We start from the raw sequence: 24,769 nt of genomic DNA, 5'->3' as shown, positions 1-24,769 counted from the left end.
AAAGAACTGGGTCAAAGAGCATGGCATTGAGTGGATATTCCACATCCCCTTCCATGCACTACCTTCAGGGAAGAATGACCGCTACAATGGTTTGCTGAAGACCACTCTTAAAGCCATGGGGGGGTGGATCTCTGAAAAACCGGGAGAAGCATTTAGCACAATCAACCTGGCTGGTAAATAGTAGAGTTTCAGTGAATCAAGCTGGACCTGCACACTCAGATCTGCTACAGAAAGTAGAAGGTGATAGAATTCCTGTTGTAAGAGAAAAGAATCTGTTAGGTAAGACTGTTTGGATATTTTCTCGCTCAGGAGGGGCTTAACCTCTCTGAGAGGTGGTTTAAGCTGAAGGTCCTGGTCACACTTATTGGGTAATGCAAGAGAATTGTGAAATTCAGTGTACTCCATGAAGAACTCTGACTCTAGCTGAGAGTGTTTAATTCAGAGTGTTGTACAGATACATCGTGCCCAAAGGAAGAATCCATGAGGAATCTATGGTGCATGAACCCCAAGAACCCTGACACCCCTGAGTTAACTGAGAGACCCTGATTCACTTTTCTTTGCTTCATCTGTGAAGAGACAAACTGTTTTCAGTTTTCTTATTTCCTGATTTTCTTGGACTTCTGAATCATCTACATCTGAGGATAGCCAGAAAGGACTATTAACTTTACTTACTAATTGTAGATATTGTTTTAGATAAGATGGACAGTATGAACAGCCAATCAAATTGTTTAGAAGGGGTGGCTTGTGACAGTTTTAGGCTGTCTGGGTGTAAGAAAGGAAAACAAAGATAATTCTAAATGAATTTCATTGGTAGATCAGTAGAAATGTGGCTTTAAGAACTCAGTCTGAGTTCAGTCAGTGCTGCTTTTTCTTTTTTCTGTTCCTGGCCAGCCTGCATGCAACTGAGCTTATACTGAAACTCATGAGATAAGAAAACTAACTTTTCTTAACAACTGCTTCAAACTAACGAATTTTCCCGTAATGTCCATTTCTATTTGAATCCTTTTTTTCCATCCAGTTAGCCTTGGACAAGAAAGGGGAGAGAGAGAGGGGTTTTGGGGGAAGCTAAGCGGGGTTTCTCCTTGGGAGGGTGTGTCTGTGTTACATTCCTTCCTGTATATTTTTGTCTATACTGTAAATACTGTATATTTGTATATATTCATTGCATTTCATTCTGCTTGTAAAATACAGCTTTTTCATTCGCTTCTCTGAGTGAGTCTAGCTGTGCTTTATGTGGTGGGAGGATTAAACCCTCACACTACCACCACAACAAAAAATCCTTCTATCAATATATTAATAGCAAGACAAGGAGCAAGGACAACCTCCACTCCTTAGTGGACATGGAGGAGAACATAGTAACAAAAGCTGAGGAAAAGGCAGAGGTACTTAACTCATTCTTTGCCTCAAATTTTAATAGCAGGATCGGTTCCCTTCTGGACAACTGGCCTCCTGAGCTGGCAAATGGAGTCAGAGAGCAGCACAGTTCCTCTGTGATCCAGGAGGAAGTCGCTAGAGACCTCGTTAGCCACTTGGATCCCCACAAGTTCATGGGACTGGATGGGTGTGCTGGGTTGAGGCAGCCCTCTCTCTCCCCACCATGGGCAGGAATAAAACACTCAGACAAACAGATTGCAAAAGTGATGAAAGTTTAAATAGAAAGCAGTGAATGTTACAGAAAACCCAAATCGCAGTGACAAAGAAAGATCCCAAAGCAAACCCAGAGGCATCCCAGTCCCACCAGAGGGTACACCCGAGACCCTCAGGGCTCCTTCATCCCCCTCCCTCTGCTGGGCTAGTCTCAGCTGGCCAGGCCTGAGACTGCCCATCCCCCCGTGGCCTTGGGCCTAGCCAGGCCCAAAGCCAGGAGACATCTCCCCCAGTTACCGGCTGGCGGAGGAGGAAGAAAAGAGAAAGTGCCAGACCCCGCACTGGATCTTATAGTGGTGCAAAGAATTATGGTAGGAAATACACACAACTTCCTGTGTCCATCCCTCTGGGCTGGACTTCTGGACACAGGAAGTGAACACAGCAGGGGGGCACCCAGCTCAAACTGCAACAATGGGATCCATCCTAGGGTGCTGAGAGAGCTGGCCGATGAGCTGGCCAAGCCACTCTCCATCATTTTTCAACAGTCCTGGCACTTTGGAGAGGTCCCAGATGACTGGAAGCTGGCCAGCATGGTGCCCATCCACAAGAAGGGCCAGTTGGACAAGCCAGGGAATTATGGGCCTCAGTGCCAGGCAACATTATGGAACAGGTCATCTTGAGTGCAATCACACAGCACTTACAGGATGGCCAAGGAATCAGGCCCAGCCAGCATGGATTTAGGAAGGGCAGGTCCTGCCTGACCTGCCTGGTGGATGTGGGGAGGCTGTAGATGTCTACCTGGACCTCAGCAAGGCCTTTGACACTGTCCCCCCCAGCAAACTGCTGGCCAAGCTGTCATCTCATGGCTTGGACAGCAGCACTCTGCATTCGCTTAGGAAGTGGCTGAAGGGCTGAGCCCAGGGAGTGGTAGTGAATGGTGCCACATCCAGCTGGCAGCCAGTCACTAGTGGTGTTTCCCAGGAATCAGTGTTGGGCCCCATGCTCTTCAATATCTTTATTGATGATCTAGATGGGGACACTGAGTCCATCATCAGTAAATTTGCAGATGACAGCAAGCTGGGGGCACGTGTTCATCTGTTAGAGCGTAGGAGAGCTCTGCAGAGGGACCTTGACAGGTTGGACAGATGAACAGAGTTCAACAGCATGAGATTTAACACATCCAAGCGCCGGGTTCTACACATTGGCCACAAGAACCCCATGCAGTTCTGCAGGCTGGGGTCAGAGTGGCTGGAGAGCGGCCAGGCAGAGAGGGACCTGGGGGTGCTGGTCGATGCCAGGCTGAACATGAGCCTGCAGTGTGCCCAGGCAGCCAGTGTGGTGGAGGCACATTATGCCCAGATATTGAATCTTGCCCCAGCATGTTGGCGAGCTCCCCCTCCTTCAGGAGGAAGACAAAAGCCAGGCTAACATGCATCTGGTGCATGCTGTGCTCGTGCATTTGCCAAATATGGAAGAATTCTAGCTTCATGCTTTCCCATAGGCTGAGATCAGTTGTTTATGAGAATGCCCATTGGTCAAACCTAGCCTCTAGGGATTCCAGAAGTATTACTCCAGTGAGTAAACAAATGCCTTCCTCCTCCATTCCGTCTCTGTGCTTGCTCGAGAGTGTAAGTCCGAGCCGCAGCCTCTGCAATTTTTATTGTTGTCTAGCTTCTGTTACATACATGCACGCATATCAAAGCATCTGCATGTGAGAAGCGATTGGAGGAATTATTTCCACAAGAGGAAGGACACCACGCTGAGCTGAGGAGCCAGCATCACCATAGCCAGTCACACCAACTGGGAGAGAGACCCCCGTCACCATCGTATGGACTGGACCAACCCCCGAGGGTAAGATCTGCCCAGCTGCTGGGGAAGAAGAACTTGACCCATCCTGGTCGTCTGTGCAGTCGCTTAACCCCACCGTAGCGGGAGAGAAGAGTGCTACGTGCCGCTCTGAACCCTGATAAACTCCAGGGGCTACCTAAGCAGCGTTCATGCTTACACTGCACTGAACCCTCAGACCGCTCCGTGTATCCTGCAGTCCCTTTAAGCCCAGGGAGCGAGAAGCCATTGCTAACGCACCGGCAACCGTCTCCGAGACTGTATTCCTCAATCCCAGGAACCTGCCGACCCAGGCTGACTCCTGCCGGGCCCGCCACTTGCAGCCCCTTGCTCGGCTGGTAACCCCGTCGCCCCACCCCTTTGTGCAAGCCAACTCTGAGAGTCAGCCCGTCCTGGAACCAGCCCTGCCGGCTCTACCGGCCCCACGAGCTGAACGGAACCTCTGCCTATCGTCTGGAGAGAACTTGCCGAGTCCTGTGAAGAGAGCTTGCTTATTAGCTAGTCCAGGTTCCACTTCCTCTCCCCTGCCACAGAGGGGAAGCCGTCGCATCCCGCCGAGTCGCCATCTAGTGGCCAAGCGGAGGAACTGCACCCTTCTTGTATATAAATACAGAAATATGCTGTAATTAGTTCCAATAAGTTCTAATCATAATACTAAGCCATTTATGGGATCTATTTCACGAACATGCACTAGAACATGTATATAAGTTGGTGATTCATCGGTTCTTAACAATGTTATAATATTAATAAAAATAATATTTTCATAATTCATAAATTAATAACCTCTTCACCACAGCCAGGAGGGCCAATGGCATCCTGGCCTGCATCAGGAACAGTGTGGCCAGCAGGAGCAGGGAGGTGATTCTCCCCCTGTATGCTGCACTGGTTAGGCCACACCTTGAGTCCTGTGTCCAGTTCTGGGTCCCTCAGTTTAGGAAAGATGTTGACTTGCTGGAATATGTCCAGAGGAGGGTGAGGGTTTTCGAGCACAAGCCCTATGAGGAGAGGCTGAGGGAGCTAGGATTGCTTAGCCTGGAGAAGAGGGGGGTCAGGGGAGACCTTATTGCTCTCTACCACTACCTGAAGGGAGGTTGTAGAGAGGTGGGGACTGGTCTCTTCTCCCATGCAACCAGCACCAGAACAAGGGGACACAGTCTGAAGCTGTGCCAGGGGAGGTTTAAGCTGGATGTTAGAGAAAGTGATTGCCCATTGGAACGTGCTGCCTGGGGAGGTGGTGGATTTGTCACTGGAGGTGTTTGGATTGATGGATTGCTTGGTGCCATGGTTTAGTTAATTAGATGGTGTTGGATGATGCATGGGACATGATGATCTAGAACGCCTCTTCCAACCTGGCCTATTCTATTCTATTCTATTCCATTCCATTCCATTCCATTCCATTCCATACAATTTTTGTTGGCCTAGTAGGCTTTGCAGCAACAAGTGTGTGACATAGTTATTTACCTGATGTTGTAAAATACCATCATTGTTATGTCCATTTTTTCTTGAGTCTTGTCCACTGAAACCTTATTCAGAATCTTCCAGAATGTCCTTACCTCTTCACTGAAATTTCTCAGGAGAGCCTAACTCCATTAAGTATTTATTATTTTAACTAGATTGTAAAATTCTTATTGCCTGTAATTATCAATGCAAGACTTGGAGGTGGAGAGAGTTCACAGTATCACAGTATCACAGTATAACTAAGGTTGGAAGAGACCCCAAGGATCATCAAGTCCAACCTGTCTCAATAGACTTCACAACTAGACCATGGCACCAAGCACCAAGTCCAATCTCCTCTTGAACACCTCCAGGGATGGGGACTCCACCACCTCCCTGGGCAGCCCATTCCAATGATGAATGACTCGCTCAGTGAAGAACTTTCTCCTCACCTCGAGTCTAAACCTCCCCTGGTGCAGCTTGAGACTGTGAGCTCTTGTTCTGGTGATGGTTGCGTGGGAGAAGAGACCAACCCCCTGCTGGCTACAACCACCTTTCAGGTAGTTGTAGAGGGTAATGAGGTCACCCCTGATCCTTCTCTTCTCCAGGCTAAACAATCCCAGCTCCCTCAGCCTCTCCTCATAGAGCTTGTGCTCAAGGCCTCTCACCAGCCTTGTTGCCCTTCTCTGGACACGTTCAAGTGTCTCAATGTCCTTCTTAAACTGAGGGGCCCAGAACTGGACACACGACTCAAGGTGCAACCTAACCAATGCAGAGTACAGGGGCACAATGACCTCCCTGCTCCTGCTGACCACACTATTCCTAATGCAGGCCAGGATGCCATTGGCCTTCTTGGCCACCTGGGCACACTGCTGGCTCATGTTTAGGCAGGAGTTAATAGACCATGTTATGGACTTGGAGAAATAGAAATGTTTTTTGTCCTGCAAGAACCTCTGCAGTGCTGTATTTCCCTAAGCTTTATATGGTGTTTTTTTTTGGTCTTCACTTCCTGCATTATGATTGAGGAGTAACTAAAACAGAACCTCTAGTCTGCATTTTATTTCAACCAATCTATAAAATTAAAAAATCTCATTATTCAAAGCTTAAGTGAAAAATCTTTGAAAGGGAGCACTTTTGAAAGAACAGAAAGAATCTTTGAGGTAAAAGTCTACATGATTAAACATTAACTGAGTATCAGTGATAAAAGAGAATTTTCTTTGAATATCTCCTGATTGTCACCTGAATAAAAGGTTCTTGGACAGTGATGTTCTTTAGAATAGAAATAATAAAGGTAACAAAGATTTCCTTTCCCCTCTTTGATTATCCTAGAAATTATACCCATTTTGCTTGGGAGTGATTTGCTGCTTAATAACTTCAGTCTGCTCCTCCTAAATGTTTGAAACTTATCTCACTCTAAAATAGAATATATACCTCTAGTTTGCAATTTGTACAAATAAGTATGTCTTTGGTTTACTGCACATAGTAACTTGCTGTTAAACAAAAATGCGTTATGAGAACATTCACAGCAATGCTTTATTCAGTTTCTGATGATTTGCTTAATTGTAGAACTACTTTATGATCTTGTTATTAATCTTCAATGCCAAGGACTAGCTTCTGTGCTAATTACATGTGTGATCATTTCTCAGTCCCTCAGTCAATGGCTCATACTGCCAAGAGACACTCTGGTAATAGGGCTCAGACCAAAATTCAGCCAGCATCTGAGCTCAGGGAAATATCCAATGTGTTTTCTTATCAGATCCTGTGATGGGTTGAAAATTCTCCCCTCAACATTAAATTTGCCAGACCAGCCCAGTTGGAAGCAAATGAAGCTGTATTTATAAGCAAAACTACAATCTACATGAAATGCAATTAATATGTACAAAATATACAATATTTAAAATATTTACAATTTATAAACAGCAAAAGAACCACCCCCTGGCCAAAAACCAGGGAAGCTTCAACAGCTTCTCCCCCCACCCTGTTCCTCTTCCTGCTCCTCTGTACAAAAAAGGGACAAGAGAAAGGGAAGAGGACTTCTTAATACCAGTCACAACAAAAGTGGTGAAGTCAAGGTCAGTAAAGCCAGGAGAAGTATCAGCCAGAGCCAAAGAAGTGAAAAGAAAGAGATTGTTTTGTACAACTAGTTTAAAAAAAATTGAATTGTATCATAGAATGGTTTGAACTGGAAGGGACCTTCAAAGATCATCTAATCCAGCCCCCCTGCTATGGGCAAGGACACCTTTCACTAGATCAGACTGCTCAAAGTCCCATCCAACCTAGCTTTTATCACTTTCGATGATGAGACATTTACAATTTCTCAAGGCAATCAGCACCATTGCCTCATGCCACTTGTTATTAAAAAAAAAATATTTTCCTTATATCAAATATGAATCTACCCTCTTTCCAATTTAAAACTATTGCCCCTTGTCCTGTCACTCCAGGAGCTAGTAAAAAGGTTTATTCACATTCTTCTTATGAGCCCCCTTGATACTTTGAAAGGTCCCAAGAAGGTCTCCTCAGAGCCTGCAGTACTTCAGATGGCCATCTCATGAGATCAAAGGGGATGGAGAGAATCATCTCCCTTGATCTGCTGACCATGCGTATTTTCTATGTTATGGTCCAATTTAAGAACAAAGGATCTTGATGGAAAGAGTACCAATGGAGTTAGACTGTGTAGATTTGAGTTCAGAAGAGCGTAATGTTGATGCTACTGGCCTCACCGTAAAGTGAAAGAAACTTATGTCATACAAAAGGAATGAGAATTGATTAGAAATCTCTAAGATTATTAAGATGATAAATTAAGTATAAGCACAACATGAGCAATTGAATCCACTGTAGTCAAATTACATTTGGTATATCATTTTAGGATCTTTATTCAACATGAAAGAAGGAATTATCTGCTTAACAAGTAAGCTGCACCACTAAATAAGAGGCAGAAAACAATTAGAAGTCTAAAAGAATCCTAAATTTTGTTAATAATTTTGTTAAATACAAAATTTTGGATATTTTAATTGCTTGTTCTTGTTCTTCTCTTTTATAATCACTTTCAAATATGATTTCTTTTTTTCCAAGTATTTAAGTATTGTGTACATTCTCCTGGGAAATCTGAAGCCAAATTAAATTTTCAATTATAAATACAAATATCTGTGTCAGAAACATTTAAATATATAGACAATAAAAGACTGAGGATTTATTATCCATGTCTTTTTGTGTCCAAGAAAACAAAGCAAATATTCTTTACAAGCTATCCTTCATCATATCCAGGAAATAACTTTGCATATTAATTGATTCTTGTATGCTGAAAATAAAATTACATGTAAAAGTGATATTTTCAAGTACAAACATAACTGTCTGTAAATATCCCAAATGTTATTAAATATCACCTACCTAGTTTCATTCCTCCCAAGAAAATTTATGTACCATCTGTATCTAGTATTAAAACCCATTTTGAATCATTAAAAAAAAAAAAGTTTAGGAAAAAAGTCAAATGCTTAGCTTTTTAATAGAATAAGTGAATTAGCTTATGCAGCATCAAGTCAATTTACAGAAAAAGTAATTCAAATTTTTTGTATTAGAAAACAAAATGTGGAGGGGCAGTCAAGATAGAGGCCATTCAGTGCCAGCCACAGTAAGGGCAGGAAATTAGCATCTTTCCATCTCTCTTGCTTTATCTACAACTGTCTACAATTCAATTATAACATTTTGGTTTGTGTGTGTGTGTGTGTGTGTGTGTGTTTGTTTGTTTGTGTGTTTTTTCTTTAATGTGAATACCACGGCAAAAAAAAAAAAAAAAAAAAAAGGAAAAAACCAATTGCCTGAAGGTGACAGTTATCCTTAACCTTCCTCTTTCATGGATAGTTCCAAGCAACAAAATATCACATCTTTGCTGTCCTATTTGAGATTTAGCAAAAAATACAGTTGTTTACTAACCCACCAGAGTTCTATAGAAAACAACAACAAAGAGGTGATGGAAATTAAAAAATAATTACAGCTTAAAGATAAAAAAATTCTCACAGACACAGTTTCCTAAAAGTGAGCACCCTGTGGTCAGTCACATTGCTGTACAAAGCAGATGTCGTAAAGCCCATTATAATAACAAGCTTGAAACCCTGTATCCAGGTACAAATAATCTCTTTGTCTATGAATCATTTGAGTCTGCATACCACACTCCTCTAAACACTGTAACAGAACCTTGTTTTGTATTGTTCCTTAGATTATGACTACAGGTGGATGCAATTTATGATCTGAGGCTTATTCATCAAATAATGTAGTGTTACATTACCCAAATGTTGACTTCCTGATTTCTTTCTGAGTGTAATGAAAAGGCTTGGAGGGAGTGAAAAATCTGAAAAAGGGAAAATAAAAGATAACACATTTTACTTTCTTCAAATGTAATGGGGTAAATTACATTCTGAAATTTACTTACGACTGAAGAAAACCTAATAACCCCATAAAATTTCAAGAATTAATTAAACTTTTCTGTGCATAAAGTAATATATTTTATTCAAAGTAATCAATTTCCAGGTAGTTTCTTTCATTCTGCCAGTGGAAAAAGCAAACAAGTTATTTAAACAACTTGAGCTACCGCATTTCATCTGCAATGCAACCTGTCCAAGGTATTTTTAATTAAAAAAATATATAAAATTCTAAAATACATCATTTGGAGAAAGTAATTTGCTTTATATATATATATATATATAAATACATAGGAAAATGTTTTTGTCAATATGTGATGAATACTTTTGTCAGGAAAGCTCAAACATTGGACACTACAATGCAGGCCCAGGAGTGGTTCTGTCTGCTACAGAGAGCTGTTTCTTAACATCCCTGTGGCTGTTCATGCCACTTGGCAAACACGAAGCCAGACCTCTACTTGTTCATGTGACAGTGGTAATGAACACATGGATAAATTATTTGTTGCTCAGCATCCCATTATCTGACCGTGAACTAATTTATCAGGGATACCTGCACTTTATGTGTGGAATTTTTATATGGTTTGCATTGCACTACAAGGACATGTTATTAAGGATTATTTACTCTGCAAGTTCACTGACTGTGGTGATACACATGTTCTTCCATAATGCATATGAAGAACATGGAATAATGTCACCACCAACATTGTTTAACATTGAGAAGAATTTAAAGGAACTGGCATAGAAAAATGCTTCTACAGATGTTAGCTTAGGAAAATACTGGCCAAGGAACTTTGCAGAGTAGCTCTTACATATACATACAGTGTATTTAACCACATCTTACATTCAAGCATAAATCCTTTTCCACATTTTTTTTCCAGAGCAAGAGGATGATTCATTTGCATATAGGTGAAACAGTCACAGCTGCTGCTAAAACTTCATGTGTGAGAATTTACTTATGTGCAGACATTACCATAACATGTTATTAAAATTATATACCTCATCTTCAGCTCTCTTCCAATGAGCTATAAAAGCCTGTGTAGTCATGGAGGATGGATTACTTGGAGATTCCTGTCTGAAAGTGCTTGCTAGCTGCCATGTTAGACCTGCTGCTTCTTCTTTTTTTTTTTTTTTTCCCATAGTTTCATGTTTCTGTCACAAAAACAGTAAGCAAACTGGTGTTTAATGATGTAAGTGCATAAATGGATAAAAAAATTCATTCAAGCCCTTTCATGTTTGGGATTTATTGAACATTTAAGGGTAATAAAAACACTGTGGGCTTGAGCTTACAAAGGCTTCAGATGGACATTTCTATGACTGCAAACTGTTAAGATCTCACAATTCATGCTTTCTGCAGCAGTATACTAAAACTGCTATCTAAGATGCTTTGTTCATGATCTTTATTTCTCCTTTTTAGAAGAAATTCAGAAACAAAAATTTGTTTTCCATCTTCTGTTTCATAATTTTTTCTTTTTGCTGCTAAATAATATTTAGAAATATTTGGAGATTGGTTAGTTACCTTTGTAGAATAGGCATATATTTAGTCATGTTATGCCAAAGTGACCCAGGCATTTCTTCTCCTCTTTGATCTACTACCATGTCTCGGTCCAGAGAGGGAAAGAGACTCAGTTCTTTTGACTATTCCCATGTTGTTCCCAGCTCAAACTGCAACATAGAGGCACAAATGAGGCCAAAATATCAACAGCTAGACTATTTATTAACATAATAACAAAAGGAGGAAGAGAGAGAGAGAGGAAATAGATAAAGGGAGAAGGGGGAGAAAGTAGGAAAGGGGTTATATTACCAACGGTCAGAGGTGGAGAGAGGGATTTTGGAGTCCAAGATCTGTTGTGTTGCCCTGTGATGCTGCCAGCGTGTGGTGTTGTCTTCTTGCTTCTGTCTTGCCAGTATCGCTCAAGTCTTTTTATACACTTTTTAGTCCTTTGGTATGCATCCAAGTATTGTCCCCCAGGAAGTCGTCTTTAGGTAAGTGCCCAGATATTGTTCTGTGTATTCCCTTGTGTTTGGGCAGGGGTCTGGAGGGAGGTGGGCCTCTGCCTCCTCCTTCTCCATTTACCTGCCCACATACCATTACACATCATGGGCCAGGTAGTGAATCCACTGTCTCACCATCCTCCCTCTCTGGGGTACCTGATGGGTGGAGATGAGCTGGTCAATGGCAGCAGCCTCAGTCCATTGTTGTCAGACCAGCTGCAGATTGGTGAGCAGTCATTAACTTTTGGTGTTAGAGCTGCCAAACGGAGAGGGACCTGGGGGTGCTGATTGACACCCGCCTAAACATGAGCCAGCAGTGTGCCCAGGTGGCCAAGAAGGCCAATGACATCCTGGCCTGTATTAGGAATAGTGTGGCCAGCAGGAGCAGGGAGGTCATTGTGCCCCTGTACTCTGCATTGGTTAGGCCACACCTTGAGTACTCTGTCCAGTTCTGGGCCCCTCAGTTTAGGAAGGACATCGAGACACTTGAACGTGTCCAGAGAAGGGCAACAAGGCTGGGGAGAGGCCTTGAGCACAAGCCCTATGAGGAGAGGCTGTGGGAGCTGGGATTGTTTAGCCTGGAGAAGAGAAGGATCAGAGGCGACCTCATTGCCCTCTACAACTACCTGAAAGGTGGTTGTAGACAGGAGGGGGTTGGTCTCTTCTCCCAGGCAACCAGCACCAGAACAAGGGGACACAGTCTCAAGTTGTGTCAGGGGAGGTTTAGACTCGAGGTGAGGAAAAAGTTCTTCACTGAGCGAGTCATTCGTCATTGGAATGGGCTGCCCAGGGAGGTGGTGGAGTCGCCGTCCCTGGAGGTGTTCAAGGGGAGATTGGACGTGGCGCTTGGTGCTATGATCTAGTTGTGAGGTCTGTTGGAACAGGTTGGACTTGATGATCCTTGGGGTCTCTTCCAACCTTAGTTACTGTGATACTGTGATACTGTGATACTGTGGTGGGGCACATCTCAGTTCATGATACAATCACAAGGTGATTTGCATCCAGGATTGGTAGACAGGATTGCTACATACCACAATTGATTATAAAATGCAATTTCATGACCATTTTGAGAGGTCTTTACCAAGTTGCTTTACTACTTAATTTCTTCCTCCCTCAGTGTTCTAATTTTGATGTAGTTAATAGATTGATCTGAGTATCTTTTTGAATGTACTGTGATACAGGGACAAGTCTTTCTGTGATATATATGCTCTCCTCCAGGAGGTGAGCTGTGATCACAAAGTATGTCTGAAGTTAGGTTGCAATCAGAATCTTTCTGAAATACAGACACTGGAGTAGGTGATGACATTGGAACCTCTCATGGCACTGAGACCAAAAAATATCATCCTCTGATCTCAGTGTTATCACTAAACCCTTAAACAGGCAATCAGTAAGGCCTGAAAAGCTGTGTGTAGAAGATGTAAATCTCTTTATTTTCCTACTCTTCAACTAATTTAATATCACTAAAGACTTTCCTCTCCAGTACAAGCTTTTGCACAATATGAAAACAAAGAGTTGCAGCCTCATTCTGGCACAGTATTGCTCTAAGCCATGAAACCCTTTTTCATAGATGAACTCTTCATGAGGTCTCCTTCCAGCCACCTCCACCATTTACACACTGACAGTTCACATTCGGCAGCTCCATCCCTTTTGACACCTTGCTGGAGAAGATGTCCAGTTTCAGACCTTTTCTCTAATCAACAGATGAAAGGAAAAAACATGTGCAGGTAATATTATGGAAATTTCTGGGAGGAACAAGAGGAGTGAAAGCGTGTAGTGAGTTGTCATGGTTTGACATGGATGCCCTTAAAAACCATAAAGTTGAGGGCCAGAGAATCCCATCCAGTGGGTGGACATAGGGAATTATGTTATTTCATTCCCAGAATGCCTGCATCTAGCCTTTCTAAGGGGACAGCACAAGCTGCCTTTTCCCCTTCTCCTCTCCCTACTTCCTTCCTGAAGTGGCTCCCTTATATCCTGTTTGTTTTTCAGCTTTGAGCAGCCTGCTAGCAGTGTAGGCCAAGGTAATTTTAAGCTGTGTCATTTTGGGCCTGGTGTGTGGGAGCAGTAGGAGGGAGGTATGGTGTGAGAAGGGGCCATTTGGGCCAGTGGGATTTTTGGCCATGTTTGGTAGAGGTGTATGGAAATCTTGGCCTACGGAGGTTCTTGGCATGTAGTTTATGAATAGAACTTCTATTTAGACTTCCATTAATACTCTGTATTTCTATCCAATCCTGTGTGGAGTTTTCTTTAACTGTCTTGAGAGCTAAAGAACCTGTCTTGCTCTTTAAAAACCCAAGAAAGTAATGAAGACTTTCTTCTTACTATAATTATAATATCAGTTGGTTATTCACCAGATAATGTGATTGTTACTAACACTACAGAAAATTCCAATCTCACTTGTACTTCACAATAACTATCATTCTTGGAAAGAGAGTGGCTTGGAAAGACAAACTCGGCATAGTTAATACTTTCCCATTTTATGGAGTACCTGTATTAAAAACTCTGCAACCTGTCACTTACTTTACTTTGAATATCTGCAACAGCTTTTAGGAGAGTGGGATCATGTGAAATGGATAAGACTGGATTCTTGCTGCCTGGGGCAGCTTCCTTATATGTCCCCCATTCTAGCTGTCCTTTCTTTCACTCCTTGTAGAGTTTCTTTTTGTGCGACAGTGTGTCCAGGAGCTCCTTGCTCATCCAGGCGGGTCTCCTAACATTCTTTCCTGCCTTCCTCTTCGTTGGTATACTTTGCTCCTGAGCACAGAGAAGGTGATCCTTGAATATGGACCAGCTGACCTGGGCTCCCCTTCTCTCTAGGGTTTTGTCCCATTGTACTTTGTCCAGCAGATCCCTGAAGTGATCAAAGTCTTCATGCCTAATGTCCAGGGTCATAAACTTGGAATATGTCCTCCTAGTTGCCCTGAGGATCTTAAATTTTATTGCATTGTGGTCACTGCAGCCAGGGGTGTCCCTGGGCCTCATATTGGTCACCAGCCCTTTCCTGTTGGTGGGAACAAAGTACAGCATAGCACCTTTTCTCATTGGTTCCTCCACTGATTGAAGGAGAAAATTGTCATCTATGCATTCCAGAATATTCTGGATATCTGGTGCCTTGTTGTGTTGTCTCTTCAGTAGATGTCAGGGTGATTGAAACCTGCCACTGCTTTCTGTGTTGCTGTGAGACAGCTAACTGCCTCGTGTTCATGGTCTGAGAGCTGCTTCTGGTTTCACTTCTTTTAAATCTCCCACTGTTTCCCTGGCAACACACCGAGACACATCACCCTCTTAAACACACACATGAGAGATTCCAGCTAGTGCTTGGTCTTCCCTCTCCTTCAGGCTTCTCCATCTCTGGGAACCCTCTGACCTTGTCTAATAAAAAAACCCACACAGCCACTGAACTCACAGAGGATGCTGGTCTGATGAGGCTGCCCTGTTTGTGGTCCCTCCAGTGGAAGAAGAACAGATGTCTTGAGCTTCACTTAAACAAAAAACTTGTGACACTTTTATAATGTACAAAATCCCTGTGACTTGTGGGGGAAAAAAGAAAAAAAAAAAAAGAAAGAAATGTTAGAAATCCTGAAAGACCAGAGCTATCTGGATGCCCACACAGGAATTGCTCAGCAATTGCTTAAATGTTTGATTGATGGTTGGTGGGAAGAACATATAAGAGGACAATCAAAGTCCTCTGCCTAGGGAATGGCTATTGACTTCTTTTGGAGATAAGGCCCTAGGCCAAGGGAGATTTGGGTCCCATTCTTGACAACATTTTCAGCATGATGCTGATAGCCGTTTAAGACACACTTATTAGATGGCTATCCTCAGAGGCATTTTTTTTCTTCTTTATCTACCTTATACTCGATGTGAAATTCCTCCCAAATGTGATATCCACCTCTTTCCAGTCTGGCAGCTCTCTTAAGAGTTGCTTCACCCCCTTTGCAAAAATTCCATTAAAAGGAAAGGAACAATCAATGTTACCAACCCAAATATTTAGCATCACCAAAATAACTACTCAGAAAAAATAAAATAAAAATCATGTTACCTGTTATATCATAGTATCATAGTATCAGTCAGGGTTGGAAGGGACCACAAGGATCATCTAGTCCCAACCCCCTTGCCAGAGCCTCCTCCATCCTGGTCTTAAACACCTCCAGGGACGGCACCCCAACCACCTCCCTGGACTACCCATTCCAGGTGAAGAACTACACCATTCCATGGTGAAGAACTTCCTCCTCACATCCAGCCTGAATCTCCCCACATCCAGCTTCATTCCATTCCCCCTAGTCCTATCACTATCTTCATATTGTGGTTAGTTTTACTGTCAAACATCTGCTTAACTAAATTTATTTTGAAAAAATATCAATGTCTCTTCTCAGCTTATTAATTATGTTCATTCCTGTCCCTGAAATATACCACACATTGACAATTAGCTTAGAAATTTGTTTCTGTCCAGGCATATGTAAATAGCTAATTTCCCCACACGCTGGGTATTTCTTTATTTATGTCTCTCTTGTATACACAGGCACATATATATGAATGCTCATGCATTTGAAATACTAGGTATCAAGAAAATGCTCGTTATTTTTCACATGATCATAAATAATAGTATTTATTTTATGTGTATATAACAACGAATGATGAATTCATTCCATAAAAAATACATCACCAACAAACTGAATGATTATTCTTTATTATGGAGGAATTGATACAACACAATGCAGAAAAATACATGATGTCATTATTATTAAAGCTTCTTTAAATAACTTATCTATACAGTAATCTGTAGACAACAAATGAAGGGTTTTATTTGGAAGCAATGTGGAACATACAATGAATCATGATCCCCTACAGCCAGTTGAGACACATTACACAGAGACGGTTTCCCTTATACTGAGAACCCATCTGACCTACTTAAAGCTCATTCACCATGACACAATGGACTACAAACATATCTAAAGTTTTGTGACTTGAAAACTGACAACTAATATAGAACAGCTTATAGTCCTGAACCCTTTCTTTTTAGGCCATGTGCTTTGGGTGGCTCTTGAAGCAGAGTTACATTAAGGTGTTATATATACCATCGCATCAAATGATACAAATGTAACTTTAACATATGAGAACCACATAAGGTAAAATATTACAGGTGACAAGTATGACTAAAGTGAATATCAATATGACTAATTTTTTCTAGCTGGGTCCAATAAGAACAAGATCATGCTTCTAAATGCTGGGAACTGGTACATGAAAAGAACAGGTGTTCAACTGAGATATGAAATATCAGCAAAAAGGGAGTTTTAAAAATCAAATACTGATTTTTAAAATCTAAAATTATGCACTTTGATATACTTTCTAGTTCTTTATTTTCAGGTTCTGATATTAGTATATGAGTATTTTTTTGAAAATACAGTATAAAGTTTTTCAGTGAAGTGGTTTTCCCTTCCTCATTGTTTTGAAGTATCTATAAATCCACAAATCTAAATGGAATAATTTAAACTTTTTACTTTTTTTTAAAGCTTATTTTAAAAAATCTTATGACTTAGCAATATCAAACATTGAAACTTTCACTTATGCTGTTAGTTTTTCATTTTGACATTTTTTTGTCATAGCTATGGTATGTATGGATCACAAGTTTCCTCTTTAAAATGGACACTGTAAATTTTGAAGAAATGCTGAGTAGCAAAAAAATTAACTACAATTCAAATATCCATACCAGAAACAGACATGTAAGAGCAGCTTGTAAAATATTAGGGACTGATAACCTGGCTGACACATTTGTGATATTTACAAAGACTGCAATTTTTCTTCTGTAAATAAAAGCTCAAAGACAAATGACTTGCTGTAGCATACAACCTGGAAAAATGCAACCAGTCTGACTGATAATCTTACAGTCACATGTTACAGCACAAGCAGTGTTTAAATTAGCAAGAAGGGCACAGAAGGGGACATAAGGACAATGGAAGGACTACATTTGCTGGAAATTACAAATTCTATCTACAAAAGCTCTTACCAAATCAGGTTATTCTTACAGACATCCTCAGTCTTTAAAATGTGCAATTTTATCAGTTTTTACCATTCTTGTTTGGCTTTTTGTGATTCCTCTTTGGCAGGCTGAGTGAATGTCAGATTTCATTTTGAATTCCTGTCCCTGGAAGAAAAGGACTTAGGGTGCTGGTGGACAAGAAGCTGACTATGAGCCACCAATGTGTCCTTGCAAGCCAAAAAGCCAACTGTATCCTGGGTTGCGTCAAGAGAAACACGGCCAGCAGATTGAGAGAGGCGATTCTCCCCCATCTACACCACTCTCGTGAGACCCCACCTGGGGTACTGCGTCCAGTTCTGGAACGCCTGTTGGACGCCAGCTGGATGTGGCACCATTCACCACTACTGAGCTCGGCCCTCCAGCCAGTTCCTAACCCAGCACAGAGTGCTGCTGTCCAAGCCACAGGCTGACAGCTTGGCCAGGAGTTTGCTGTGGGAAATGGTGTCAAAGGCCTTGCTGAAGTCTGTTGAGTACTTCTGAATTCTTGAAATTAGGAAGGGAGTTTGTTGTCATCCTTCTCATGTTCCCCAACTATACTCATTCCACTAGCTTCAGAAAGAAACACAGCAAGGCACACACTCATTTTTCACAGATGTAATTTTCTCTTCCCCTATTCTTGGTAATATATTTTTCTTTGCACACAATTTTATTTAATATGAGACAGTTAACTACTTTTATGTCCCTGTAAAGATGTTTTAAATTAAATATTTCTTGAGCTCTGTATGTGTTTTTGAATCTTGGGAGTACTTTTGTTTATTTGTTTAATTGGAAATAACAGAAAATGTACTGAAGTGCTATTCTATCAACTTCTAATAAAAATTAGAAAACCAGTCAGGATTCCTTTACAGAATCCAATTTGTTGATATTCTAGACTCATGAGCAAATCCTGTAACATTTAAAGTACTTGATGTTCTTCTGTACTTTCTTTTGAAATAGTATTTTCAGTTTTACTGTAGAAGAGGATTTCAGTTTGTGTGTGTCAATATTAAAGCTCAGAACATGAGAAAATATCAGTCCTAGAAGTTGTTTGTACAGTTCAGTGCCCTTAGATGTGTACTTTTGCTACTCGTCTCAGAATCTATTTATTCAAACATTTATTTTAATTGTAGAGGCAATCCCTACTCCTGGTTAGATAAGCATATTTCTTCCTACAATTTGCAAAAACTTTGCAAGAATGAGAGAAAGGCAACATCATCATTCAAAAGTATAAGTTGCTTCAATCTCAAATACACACATAACATCATTCTTGACAGGCCAGATTTCTAAAAGTATCAGGTCTCTGAGCTGAGTATCAGTCAGGGTTGGAAGGGACCACAAGGATCATCTAGTTCCAACCCCCTTGTCATGGGCAGGGACACCCCACACTAGATCAGGCTGGCCAGAGCCTCATCCCGCCTGGTCTTAAACACCTCCAGGGTCGGGGCTTCAACCACCTCCCTGGACTACCCATTCCAGGGCTGCACCACTCTCATGGTGAAGAACTTCCTCCTCACATCCAGCCTGAATCTCCCCACCTCCAGCTTCATTCCATTCTGCCTAGTCCTATCACTACTTGATATCCTGAGAAGTCCCTCCCCAGCCTTCTTGTAGGCCCCCCTCAGATACTGGAAGGCCACAATCAGGTCACATCAGAGCCTTCTCTTCTCCAGATTGAACAGCCCCAACTCTTTCAGTCTGTCCTCATAGGAGAGGTGCTCCAGCCCTCTGATCATCCTCGTGGCCCTTCTCTGGACATCTTCCAGTACCTCCATATCCCTCTTGTAATAGGGGCTCCAGAACTGGATGCAGTACTCCAGGTGGGATCTCACCAGTACCGAGTAGAGGGGGAGAATCTCCTCCCTTGACCTGCAGGCCACACTTCTCTTGATGCAGCCCAGGATCTGATTGGCTTTCTGCGCTGCAAGTGCACATTGAGAGCTCATGTTGTGCTTCTCATCCACCAGCACCTCCAAGTCTTTCTCCTCTGGGCTGCTCTCCAGCCAATCACAGCCCAGCCTGTATTTGTGCCTGGGATTGCCTCGACCCAGATGCAGGACCCTGCACTTGGTCTTGTTGAACCTCATGAGGTTGGCTTGTGTCCACCTTTCCAGCCTGTCAAGGTCCCTCTGGATGGCATCCCTTCCTTCCAGTGTTTCTGCTGCACCACACAGCTTGGTGTCATCAGCAAACTTGCTGAGGTTGCACTCAAAGCCAATGTCCATGTCACAGACAAAGATGTTGAAGAAGCCTGGTCCCAGGACTGATCCCTGAGGGACTCCACTTGTCACTGCCCTTCACTGGGACATGGACCCATTGACAGACACTCTTTGGGTGTGGCCATCAAGCCAGCTCTTTATCCATCTAGTGGTCCACCCATCCAACCCATGTTTCACCAGTTTGGAGACCAGACACCGTCCTGCACTAGAATATACAGAATATAAGAACATTAAATGACTAATGAATACACCTCTAGAATAAATAGATCTCTGTTGAGGTAAAGTAGGAATTATTGAAAATATACCTTTTCTGTAATACAAGAGTTTAAAAACACAGACATTTAGAAAATGTTTAAGATGATATTAAGGGAGATTTATTTTGAATTCAGATGTCAAAATCTAGAAGTCTATATGTGGATACTTATATATGAAGTATTTATTTTCAACAACCTGTCATGGTTAATGGAGACATTTTATGAACTGCATCTAACTATACAGACCTGGGGGGGAGGTTTAACTTACTTGCTGTGGTAGGTTGAGAGAGGGCCTAGCTCTCTCTCCCCCACAGAGTGAGAAACCACAGCTAACCCAGTCGGAGAAAGCAGACTATATTTACAAGCATATATGGAAAGCAGGTTATATATTACACAATATACACAGTCTCAAGTTGTGCCAGGGGAGGTTTAGACTCGAGGTGAGGAAAAAGTTCTTCACTGAGCGAGTCATTCGTCATTGGAATGGGCTGCCCAGGGAGGTGGTGGAGTCGCCGTCCCTGGAGGTGTTCAAGGGGAGACTGGACGTGGCACTTGCTGACATGATCTAGTTGTGAGGTCTGTTGGAACAGGTTGGACTTGATGATCCTTGGGGTCTCTTCCAACCTTAGTTACTGTGATACTGTGATACTGTGATATATAGGTATATACACAGAAGTATACAGCAAAGAGAAATAGCACAACAAAAATCCCTCCCTGAGGAGGGATTCCCTCCCTGTAACCCCCTCTCTCCCCCCCTACCTCCCTTTTTCCCCAAAAAGGGGTTAGAGAGAAAGAAAGTCAAGTTATTAAAGAAAAAGAGTTGTTAGTAAGCTTCAAAAGCCCATGCAGGATTAGTTTTTGCTTATCTCAAGGCCAACTCCAGATAGTTCGCGGAGAAGCAGGCAGGGAGAACAGGCTGAAACCCAAACTTCCAAACCAAACTTCCAAACAATTCCAACTGCTCTACAATTTAAAGTTGCATTTTGTCCATCCACCAATGAAATTTGTTTAGAATATCAGAATGTTTTTGTTCTAGTACCGAGAACATTTAGCCAGTGTCCCAGTACTGTGTGTTTCTTAAAGGCACAGCCTCAAACTCAAACACTTGCCCACATCTAAACATTTAGTGCTGTTTGGGATGACTTTGATTGCCCTACTTGGGGTTCAGGTTCACTTGTTACCTCTCAGAAATGTTAGCACTATATTCTTTTTTATACTTATATATGTACTCATACAAGTGTCCTCGTATGCCCTCTTGTGTGTGTGTGTATGTACCCAAATTTATCTGCAAATATATCTGTAAAAGGTGCAAAATATACCTTCATTAATGTAATTGCTTCTTCACCATTATAGGTTAACAACAATCCTACTACTTGAAATCTGACAATAACAGAGTTAATAAAGACAGCTGCTATGGGATCCTCACAATATGTCTTTTCCCCTGATACCTTAAACCACAGCATTTCTTTGCTTTTTAAAAATCCCAAACCAGAACAAATCAGGACTTGAGAGGGACAACTGCCTTATTAGACTTATATATATATATACACACACACATACCCACTCCTAAATTTTGCAAATATTGGGTACAAATTCGTTGTGTCTGGAGAGGCTCAGAGGCAATTGTATGTTTTTTGTGGTTCTCGCTTTGGTTTTGGTTTGAAGTTTTTGACTTCTGTTTTTGCTCTGTATTGTAAGCCAAAGGGCACCATCTCATTAATGATTTTCTTTCTCCATGACCATAATTAAGGGTCACTAAGCCTATTGTGCAACCCCTGAGGGACAACAGATTCCAAAACAATATGAATGAATATGTTAATATCTGATTAGATAGAAGACTTGACCTTGATATAGTGAGGTGATTTAATGTTCAACTACATCAATACTGAGCTTTACTGTGACTTTTCATGTAGAAATACACCATGTTTCAGAGCTAGAACTCAGTAATTAGAGTTTGATCACTAGGCATATATAATCCCACAAACATACCTCTGAATAATATCTCATTCAGCATATCCAGAGTTTTATGTACTTAAAAAATTGCAAATATCATGTAGTAAGTTTAAGAAATTCCCATAAACTGTTTTAAAATTCAAATATAATCTCAACCTTACTAATTAATAAAAATCCAACCCAACCCAACAACCAACCAATAAAAACCCAGGATATTTTTCTAAATGACACTTAATGTTCCTTTTTAAAAGACAAATATATGATACTGAACTTAAATTTTTAAGTTCTCTTCATATTTTCTTCCCTCAGAATACGAACAGGTTGCTGATAGCCAAATAAAAACAATGCTCTGACTTCCCAGTTTTAAAAAAATGTTGAAGCTGTCATGATTTTTGCAAAGAAGAAAGACTTTTTGTTTTTTCTTACTTTCCAGAATAGTAGAGAAAATTAACTGAAACAGAAGCAGTAAAGAAACTTTAAAATCTGCAAATTTGCTGATGACTGTTTCAATCCCCACATCCAGATCATCAGTGAAGATATTAAAGAGGATGGGGCCCAGCACTCATTCCTGGGAAACACCACTAGTGACTGGCTGCCAGCTGGATGTAGCACCATTCACCACCACTCTCTGGGGCTCGGCCCTCCAGCCACTTCCTAAACCAACGCAGAGTGCTGCTGTCCAAGCCATGAGCTGACAGCTTAGCCAGCAGTTTGCTATGAGGGACAGTATCAAAGGCCTTGCTGAAGTCCAGGTAGACTACATGCACAGCCTTCCCCACATCCACCAGGCAAGTCACCTGATCATAGAAGGAGATCAGGTTGGTCAGGCACAACCTGCCCTTCCTGAAACCATGCTGTCTGGGCCTGACCCCTCAGCCATCCTGTAAGTGCTGTGTGACTGCACTCAAGATGACCTCTTCCATAATCTTGCCTGGCACTCAGGTCAGCCTGACAGGCCCATAATTCCCTGGCTCGTCCCACCAGAACTTCTTGTGGATAGGCACCACGTTGGCCAGCTTCCAGTCATCTGGGACCTCTCCAGTGAGCCAGGACTGTTGAAAAATGATGGAGAGTGGCTTGGCCAGCTCATCTGCCAGCTCTCTCAGCACCCTAGGATGGATCCTATCCGGTCCCATGAACTTGTGGGGATCCAAGCGGCTAAGGAGGTCTCTAATGACTTCCTCCTGCATGTCAGGGGCCCTACACTGCTCCCTGACCCCATTTGCCAACTCAGGAGACCAGTTCTCTGGAAGACAACCTATCCTGCTATTAAAATTTGAGGCAAAGAAGGTGTTAAGTACCTCTGCCTTTTCCTCCTCTTTTGTTACTATGTTCCCCTCTGTGTCCACCAAGGAGTGGAGGTTGTCCTTGCCTCTCTTCTTGCTATTAATATATTTGTAGAAGTATTTTTTTATTTCCTTCACAGCAGAGGCCAGTCTAAGCTCTAAATGGGCTCTTCCCTCTCTAATTTTTTCCCTGCATGACCTAGCAACATCCTTAAACATTCCATGGGTTACCTCACCTTTCTTCCAAAGATAATACACCCTCTTCTTTTCCCTTAATTCACCCAGAAGTTCACTGTCCAAACAGTCTAGTCATATGCCCTGGTGGCTCATCTTCCGGCACATTGGCACAGCCTGTTCTTGGATCTTCAAGAATTCTTTCTTGAAGTATGTCTAGCCCTCCTTGAACCCTTTGTTTTTAAGGGCTGTTTCCCAATGTACCTTCTGAGTTAGTTCCTTGAGTAACATGAACTCTGCCCTCCGGAGGTCCAGAGTGGAGGTCTTCTTGCTGCCCCTCTTAGCTTGACTGCGTATTTAAAAATTCAATTATTTCATGGTCACTGGACCTCAGACAACCTTTAACCACCACATCTTCCACCAGCCCTTCTCTGTTTGTAAAAAGTAGGTTGAGTAAAACCTTTCCCCTGGGAGGCTCATCCAGCAGCTGAGAAAAGAAGCTGCCCTCCATACACTCTAAAAATCTCCCTGACTGCTTTCTCTCTGCTGTGCTAAGTTCCCAGGAAATATCAGGCAGGTTAAAATCACCCATAAGAACAAGGTCTGCAGATCTTGAGACAGCCTCTAGTTGCCTATAGAGTAATTAATCAACTTCTTCATCCTGGTTGGGTGGTCTATAACAGACTCCAACCAGGATCACAGTATCACAGTATCACAGTATAACCAAGGTTGGAAGAGACCACAAGGATCATCAAGTCCAACCTGTCCCAACAGACCCCACAACTAAACCATGGCAAGGTAAGTAAAAGATTCAATTTGATTCTTCTAGAGGAAAAAAGGTGTAAAGGAGATCTCTTCACTTTGCAGTCATCATCTGTACGAATTCTTCATAGCTGACTTGCCCATCCCCATCAATGTCTGCTTCTCTGATCATTTCATCTACTTCTTCATCTGTTAGCTTTTCTCCTAAGTTTGTCATAACATGAGGTAGTTCTGCTGCACTGATATAGCCGTTGCCATCCTTGTCAAAGACTTGGAATGCCTCACGGATTTCTTCCTCGCTATCTGTGTCCTTCAATTTTCTGGCCATCATGGTTAAAAATTCAGGGAAGTCGATAGTGCCATTGCCATCAGCATCTACCTCGTTGATCATATCCTGCAACTCTGCTTCCGTTGGATTTTGACCCAATGACCTCATGACAGTTCCCAGTTCTTTTGTTGTGATAGTACCGTCACCATCTTTGTCAAATAGGGAAAAGGCTTCCTTGAATTCAGCAATCTGTTCTTCAGTCAGCTGATCAGCCATGGCGTGATGGCGGTAGGCCCAGCGATGGCTGCACGAACTGCACGACCACAAGTGGCGGCGGCTGCTGCCTCCTCCCCAGCACGGCTCAGAGAAGTGCGGATGTATGCCTTGTTGGTCTTCCCTCTAATTTTCACCCACATTCACTCAACCTGCTCATCCTTTATCTCTAGTTCCATGGCATCTAGTGCCTCCCTGATATACAGGGTCACCCCTCTACCCCTTCTCCCTCACCCTTCCTGCTGTACAAGGCTTCCAGCTCCTCTTGTTTGTTGCCCATTGTGACCGTTT

At 42.2% G+C, this 24,769-nt stretch overlaps 1 protein-coding gene across 1 annotated transcript; it reads right to left on the bottom strand.

The window, feature by feature from the left end:
• Positions 1–23,977: 23,977 nt before the first annotated feature.
• LOC104309499 (calmodulin-1-like) lies at positions 23,978–24,538 on the bottom strand. Its single transcript, XM_009910824.2, has one exon. It carries the CDS (start codon positions 24,479–24,481, stop codon positions 24,032–24,034), a length of 450 nt encoding a protein of 149 aa, XP_009909126.2. The 5' UTR covers positions 24,482–24,538; the 3' UTR covers positions 23,978–24,031.
• Positions 24,539–24,769: the final 231 nt, after the last annotated feature.

Source organism: Dryobates pubescens, chromosome 10 (genome assembly GCF_014839835.1).
Source record: "Dryobates pubescens isolate bDryPub1 chromosome 10, bDryPub1.pri, whole genome shotgun sequence".
NCBI lineage: Eukaryota > Metazoa > Chordata > Aves > Piciformes > Picidae > Dryobates > Dryobates pubescens.
Note: the sequence above shows the minus strand (reverse complement) of the source record. Positions and strands in the feature narration are given on the sequence as shown.

What these genes read in the sequence shown, in the direction of transcription:
- LOC104309499 (XM_009910824.2), bottom strand. Translation starts at nt 24,481, where the DNA reads ATGGCTGATCAGCTGACTGAAGAACAGATTGCTGAATTCAAGGAAGCC.